Source organism: Pteropus vampyrus, unplaced genomic scaffold (genome assembly GCF_000151845.1).
Source record: "Pteropus vampyrus isolate Shadow unplaced genomic scaffold, Pvam_2.0 Scaffold129, whole genome shotgun sequence".
Taxonomy (NCBI): Eukaryota; Metazoa; Chordata; class Mammalia; order Chiroptera; family Pteropodidae; genus Pteropus; species Pteropus vampyrus.
In genome coordinates this window covers 2,772,455-2,780,397 of record NW_011888910.1, presented here as the reverse complement: position 1 = coordinate 2,780,397, position 7,943 = coordinate 2,772,455, and the positions used below count along the sequence as shown (strand labels likewise).

Below are 7,943 nucleotides of genomic sequence, written 5' to 3'. Positions count from 1 at the left end.
TAATTAGAAATGAAAGCCAATATTTGAGACAGTATGACTCCAGGGTGCCTCAGTGAGGGAAGTAAGGTATGTGGGGAGATTAGATTAGGCACCATTTTGGTTGTCTCCACAGCCTCTTCCCCAGTGCCTTGCCACTAGTAGGCACTCAACCAATGATGAATACATCATCAGAAAGTGGTATGTAGTTGTAAAGTCTTTATGATTTTTAAATCAATTGTTTTATTTTGTTTCCTAATTGTAGCTGGTGCTCAAGACAAGATTGGTTGGGCCTTTGGCCTTGGATTAGAAAGACTGGCCATGATCCTCTATGACATCCCAGACATCCGCCTCTTCTGGAGTGAGGACGAGCGCTTCCTGAAGCAGTTCTGCTTGTCTGACATCAACCAGAAGGTGAAATTTCAGGTAAGATGACTTGCAAGAATCAAGTAAATCATAATAAAAATGGTTTTCAGGAATTGAGGGGAGTACTTGGAATTTCTTGAATTTAAAAATAATGTGAATTTGAAAAGAGGTTTTATATGTAGGTCCATAAACATAAAGGAGTTCATAAATCTTCAGAAATTATATGCGGGAAAAGATTTATCAACTTATTAGTCTAAGCAGAGGACCAGTTTGGGGCTTTGTTAATGACCATTTTGTTATTATGAAATACCGATCTTTATATCTGATGACGCTTTTAAAGTTTAGTTTTTCTGATACTAATAGACACTCTGACTTTCTTATGATCAGCATTTGTAATGCATATCATTTTCATCATCTTACTGTCACTATGTCTTTATATTAAAAGCATGTCTTTTAAAAACAGCATAGATTTGGATCTTTTTTTAAATCCAGATTTAATTGGAGTGTTGAATACATCTTACATTTAATATAATTATATGAGATATTCTTGGACTTAAGTCTATCATCTTTTATTTTTCCCTTTTTCCCCCTTCTATTCTTTATTTCTTTATTTGGATATTTAGGTTTGGGAGGGGGGTTGTTTCTTTGTTTTTTAATTCCCTTTTTTCACCCTTATTGCTATTTAGTTTGACCATTTTATATTATTTTGAAGTGATTATTCTAGATTACAATATGCATAATTAATTCATCACTCTTTACTATGAGTAACTATTGTACAGCTTCATGAAACAGTTAACCTTACAGTAGTATGATTTTATTTATTTCTCCTGTTTTTTGTATTATTCTCATATTTTATTTCTTCATATATTATAATCCCATAATATATTGTTCTATTTGCTTCATATAGCCAATTGTCTTTTAAAGAAATTTAAAACTATATGTTTTATATTTCTCTTAGTATTTACCCCATATTGATCATTTCTTTCTGCTGATCTTCATTTTTTTCTGTGATTATTTCTCTTAAGTCTGAAGACTTTTTAATATTTCTTATAGTGCAGCATGAAATTTTTTCAGCTTTAGTTTGTCTGGAAAAACCTTTGTCTCACCTTTATTTCTTAGGAATATTTTCCATGGATATAGGTGTCTAGGTTGCCAATGTTTATGATTTTTTTTTTTTCCTTTCAGCTCTTCAAACATGTCATTTCACTGCTTTTATCTTTTTACTTTGGTTTTCAGCAGTTTGATTTTATGTATGATTTTCTGTCTGTTATCCTGCTTGGGGTTTCACTGTGTAGGATTAATGTCTTTCAACCATCTTTAAATATTCTTATCTAATATCTCTTTCAGCAATTCTATTCCATTCATTTATTTTCCTTTTCAGACTGCAACTGCATATATGTCAGTCCATTTGGAATTATGCCAGAGAACTCATGCTTAGAGTTTGTTTTTTATTACTGATTTTTTTTTTTCACTCTGTGCTTTATTTTGGATAGTTTTTATTGTCTTGTCTCTGGGTTTACCAATCTTTTTTCTTGTGTCCAGTTAACCATTAAGCCCCTTCAAGGAATTAATCATTCTAGATATTGCACTTGTCAGTTCTACAATTTCTACTTGCTTCTTTTTTAAAGTTTTTATTACTCTAATGAAATTCTCCATCCTTTTACTCATTTTGTACATCTTCCCTTAAATTCTTTAGCATATTTGTAATAGTTATTTTTAAATCCTTTTTTTAAATCCTTGTATGTTAATTCCAGTCATTTACTTTTATTCTTTATTTTTCTCTTCTTATAGGTCACATTATTCTTATTTTTTCATTTGTCTTACTTTTTAAATTGTGTTTAAAAGAACACAGAAGCTGAAGTAGATAATATTTATCCTCAGAGCCTTACCCTTTCTCCCATTAGGCAACAAAGGGGACTAGGCCAGACCTCTTTGTTCTGATCTGGAGTGAACTGGATTTCACATTTGATTTCCTTTCGATGGTAAGATCTGGCCTTGCAGCAGCTTGGGATCTATGCATGTGAGATTACAAGATCCCTCTCTCTTTCCACCCTGTTGCTAGTTGCTCCTACACAAGTGCTTGCTTAGCAAAAATATAAAGGAGAATTGGCTGGCAGCAAGGACTGTCTCGTTCTTTATTTTCCAGTCTGCCACACCAGCCAATGGTTGGCTAATAAAAATTTGACTCATTTCTCCTTATTCCAGCAAAGTTTCTTAACCAAGAGCAGGCTAGCTCTTCTGACTTCTCATGCCCCCGTGGTAAAAGCAGCCACCAATATTTGTTCACCCTAGAAGAGCTCATCTCGCTCTCTAGAATTTCATTCATTTAGACTTGTGTCCAGATCTCTTTCAATATCTTTTATGACAGATAAGATTTTTTAATTTGTTGTTTTCTTGTTATTATAGTGGGACTGATTTTTTTTCCCCCAACTTTTTGCATCCTAACCAAAAGTAGAGCCTCCTATCAATAATTTAATATTTTGGTTTCATCTTTAATGGCTTTATTTTTTAATTTCTCATTCCCCCCAATCTTCTGCCCTTTAGCAACAATCAGCTCATTCTCTATGTCTATATGTCTGTTTCTATTTTGCTTTGTTTTTTTTGTTGTTGTTGTTGGATTCCACATGTAAGTAAAATCATATGGTATTTGTTTTTCTCTGTCAACTTGCTTCAAAACTGGAACCTCTTATCATTAATTTAATTTTCGGTTTCATTTTTAATGGCCTTAAAAATCCTATTTTTTAAAAAATAAATTTGTTTATTTTTAATCTAGTACCAGGTTAATTTGGAATAAAGCTCCAGCTACTACATAATCAAAAGTAAAATCTGGCTAAGGATCTAAGTTTTTCTCATTCACATTTTATGTATTCAGTCATTTATTTAATCGGTAAACGTTACTGGAACAGCAGCCACCATTGTACAGAGCAGTGTGCTCTACACTGTGGTCAGTAAGCACAGATGAATAGCATAATTGCCACCACAAGTTAGTGGTTCAAGTGCAATTTAAGTTTACTTAAAACTGTCTTCTCTTAGGAGACACACAAATTTTCAGGAATAGACTATGGTTCTTTTGCATTAAGTGTCGTTTTTAAAAATCTTTCCTGCCTTCAGAGTTGAAAATCAGTGTCTGCATACTTGCAGTATTATATAATTTATAACATTGCCTTTGTGTAATAAACTTAAAAATTTCTGATGGGGCAGTTAAGATTTAGTTGCTGAAAAAGTATATGTCCGTAAAATACTTTGTAATTTGTAGATCACAGAGAGCTATTTCCTAATTATTCACTTACAATTAGTACCTATTAATTATATGTATAGTTTCCTATTGCTGAATATAACAAATTACTACAAACTTAGCAGCTTAAAACAACACGTCTTTATTATTTTACAGTTCTGGGGGTCAGAAATTCACAGTCAATCTGGGCTAAAGTCAGGGTGTCAGCAGGGCTCATTTCTTCTGGAGGCTGCATAGAAGAATCCACCTCCTTGCCTTTGCCATCTTTTCAGGGTAACCTCACTCCTCACTTATAGCTCTCTACTGCCTTTTTCTCTCTCCTTTCCTTTGTGGTCATGTCGCCTTCTCTCTGAATTTTCATCTGCCTCTTACAAGGACTCTTGTGATTACATGAAGTCCACCAAGATAATTCAAGATAATCTCCACATCTCAAGATTCTTTCTTAGTCACATCTGTAAAGTTATTTTCAAATATAAGGGCACACAGTCAGGGAATAGGACATGGTCATCTTTAGGGGGGGCCGTTATTCAGCCTATCACATGGCAGATTTATATATTCCATTTTCATCATAGCAGATTGCTTTCCTCCAGATATAATAGAGACCATTTCGTTGTTAGGTATAAGAAATACACATAGTATGAAAGTGTATATTCCTTGACTATTTGTGTAAAATGGTCATGGTTATACATATGAAGGGAATAAGAGACTCATTTTGTCACTTAATGTTGGCCTGTCTTCCCCCCCAACCCCGCCTTTTAATTCCCTCCCTACCACCCCTGACCTATGGATGTTGCTGTTTTCCCTTAAGAACTGGATCTCTGAAGGCGAGGCGTCTCCTCCCACACGCTCACGGTGTGCACCTGGGTCCTGGCACGCCCCCGGGGTATGGTCTGACCCTTCAGGGTATGGTCCATGGCTCCACCTGGGGCACGAATCCAGGACCTTCTGCGTGTAAAGCAGATGTGCTAACCACTACACTATGGAGCCACCGCCTGGCTTGTCTTAAGAAGAATATTTAACATGATTATTATACTCTGCAAACTCGTCCCCAAGGGGGAGGGGAGGAGTGGAAATGTGAGGAGAAAAAGTCTGCTGGCAGCTAGCTGTGAGCTTGTGGCTTCTCTGGCCAGGAAACTCTGGGAGCCATGTGGGATCGTACTGTGTAGGGCTAGCAGGAGGCAGAAATTTCTTTTCTCTAGTCTCCCTTCAGGCCCTCCTAGATTATGCTTTAGGCTCTCTTAGCTTCTCTGGCATCTTCCTCTGTATAGTCTCCATGGACTTGTAAATCTGCCCATCTAGCTGTGATGGCAGTCTTCTAGGCGCTAGCAATAGTCTGATTTATATCACCCTGAGGTGTCATCTCTGCCACTCTTTCCTGAATACCTTGAAAACTATTGTTTAAGTCTAATAAGTGGGAAACTCAAGTTATAGTGTGATTTTAATTATTTTTTATTTTATTTATTTTATTTTACATGGTTTAAGAGCTTGTTTTCAGTGGCTCTCTTTTCCCGACCTGGATCAATCAGTGCTTGAAATAAATGGATAAGCAAGCTGGTGGTTTTATCATGCAAGTGTTGTCTTATTCTATACAAGGGATCTCTATCCCTGACTCCAGCTCCCAAAGCGAGGCTCATTCTGGGTGTTTGGACCCTTGCTGTGTGTATGTCTGCCCCTATCCCCTAAAGTAAAATTTGCTGTTTCAGTGCAGTGAATTGAATATTCAATAATCCAACTTTTGTTCCTTCTTTAAATGTTCTTTAATCAATCCTGAATTATGAATTTAATATTTAGTTCTACACAGAGTAATACTGGTTATTGAAAATTATTTATTAATCAACATTGTAAATTTTATTCATACAATTTACTTAAAAGTTATTAATTTCATGTGTATTCATAGTTGCTCACAAGGTCAGTCCCCATTTAATGAAGTAACTCAGCAATGTTTGTTGTTATCTTTCCAATTAAGGAGATTTTTTAGCTTTCCTTTGTGGGCACAGACTGTATTTGTTTCTAATCCTAGATGATGTATATCTCAAATACTTGTCACTCCAATGAGAATAGATGAAAGTGGATAGGTGGTGACATGCAAACCTACTCTATCAAACCCTATTCAAGATCATAATGATCATAGTTAGTAGTTAACACTGATTTAAGCTTTACTTTATGTTCAGCATTATTCTGCAGGCTTTGTATGTCATAATTCAGTTCTCTTAATAACCTTCTGAGTTTAGTTACTATTTTCTCTCCATTTTACAGATGAGGAAATGGTAGCTGAGGGGTTACAGTGTGTTAGCACTGTGTATTGTTCATTCAGAGTTTCAAAAAGCCATTTCCTAAAGTTTTATCCTGAAAATAAAATTCATAGGTTAATTATTCAGAGCAAAAAGATTTAGATTTTTCAAACAAATCCAAAAGTAAATATATAATTTATAGAAAAACAAGGCATTGAGTTTAAATTTTCTTATTTATGAACTTACTGGTAACAAGCTACCTATATTAATGCTTCTCAAACTTCAATGTATAGATGAATTACATGAAGATCTTCTTAGAATTCAGATTCTGATTCAGTATGCTTAATATGGAGCCTGAGATTCTGCACTCCTAAGTAACTCCTAAGAGATGCTGATGTTGTTGGTCTGTGGGCTACACTTTGAATCTGCATTATGATGGACAGAATTATCTTATGTGTCAAAGTTCAGCTACCTTATCTGTAAAATGATATAACAAAATGAAATAGTCTGACTATGTGATTAATTTACTTTCTTCTCTGTTGCACTTTCAGCAGATCTATAATTTATGTATGATACCTTTTACACTAATCTCAAGTCTTCTTTCTTCTTGTCCTAGATTTGTTACCATGAATTTCAGAGTTGCAGTACTGTATAACACTTTTGTTTCATTATGAACGGCCTAAGTTCTTCTTTTCTTCCTTCTTTCTTTCCTTTTATTTTATTAATTTCTTTCTTCTTTAGTTGTTCACTCTCATTCATTCATTCATTCATTCTTTTCTGTTTGTATTTGTTGGTGTGAAAGGATTGTGGGAATAAACTCATACAGTTTAAATATACATTTTAAAAAATTCTGCTTAAGTCATATGTGTTTGTGTACTTTAAGTAATTTGTGAAGAGAAAGTGTTAGTATTTAAATTAGAAAAAATAGAACTGGAGATGGAAGATGAAACTGGAAGCACGAAGAATTTGGGAGGCATCAGCCAGGACAGTGACTATGAAGGGGTCTTATATCAACTCAGTTATCTCTAAGGTCAATCATTGATAGAGTCCCCTGGGGAAACTGTCAGAATTTGTCCTTGCTCTCCTTGTAGTACCCAACATCAGCAGTTAATTCTGTGTTTTATGATGACTAGGAGTTTCTTAAGACTGAGGTTGGCCATTTTTTATTATTTATCTCTTCCAGCAATCATAGTTCAGTGTATCATACATCTATACATTAATTTGTTTAGTACTTTATAATATTTGCCATTTGTTGAGTACTATGTGCAAGCCACTGAACTATATACTTTGCCTATATTACAGCTTTCATTCATCACAATCCAATGGGGTGGGTAGTATAAATCCATTTTATAGATGATGAAACTGCGGCTTGGAACCACTAAGTAACTCAACCATAATAACTCTACTATAAGTTACAGAGCTAGGATTTTATCTAAAGCTGACTCCAGAGTGCTCTTAATATTGAACTATTAAACTCTAGACTGAGGCACTGTTCTGGAGTCAGTAACATGAAATTAATGGACTTCAATTTTTTTGACTATTTCCATGTGAATTTTTCCCATCTCACACACACACAAAAACACGTAAGTATTTTTCCTTTGCTGAAAAAGGGAAGCTTATCCCAGAAAAAACTAATAGAAAGAGGTAGAGGAAGAAGTGGGAAAGATGACCAACCATAAAACCTTTTACATGTGCTGCATAATCTTTGTTGACTACCAAATCAGGAGACATGCAGTAAGCAAGAGAATGGACAGATTTATATTGAGAATCATGGTGCTTATATGTAAAGCATTTGTAACAGAACTTATCATATAGTAAGCATTCCATCCATGTTAACTGTTATTCATATTTTCACCACAACCACTCCCATTACTAACACCACCATCACCAGAAGTACTACAAAGTATATACTGCTCTGAGCACAATAGCCATGGTCCTCATGTTTCCTGGTCCTTCGTTCCCATAGTTTCCATCTTCAGCTTGCTTTGCCACCACTGATGTTATATAATCCCAGCTTTATGAAGTTAGGACATTTCATTTACCCATATTCTATTGAGTCCTATGGATTGTGGCCCTATGTTTGTATTGGAGCCTCTGTCATCAGAGGCCTGTGGATTTATGACTGCATATATATA

General features: G+C 35.0%; 1 protein-coding gene across 10 annotated transcripts in view; it reads left to right on the top strand.

Moving 5' to 3' along the window:
- FARS2 (phenylalanyl-tRNA synthetase 2, mitochondrial) overlaps nt 1-7,943 on the top strand; it is a 455,949-nt gene that overhangs the window by 260,097 nt on the left and 187,909 nt on the right. For all 10 annotated transcript variants that reach the window (XM_023534658.1, XM_023534659.1, XM_023534660.1 and 7 more), the window contains one exon: nt 242-402. In XM_023534658.1, the coding sequence (XP_023390426.1) occupies nt 242-402 (161 nt within the window). The remainder of the gene's footprint in view (nt 1-241; nt 403-7,943) is intronic.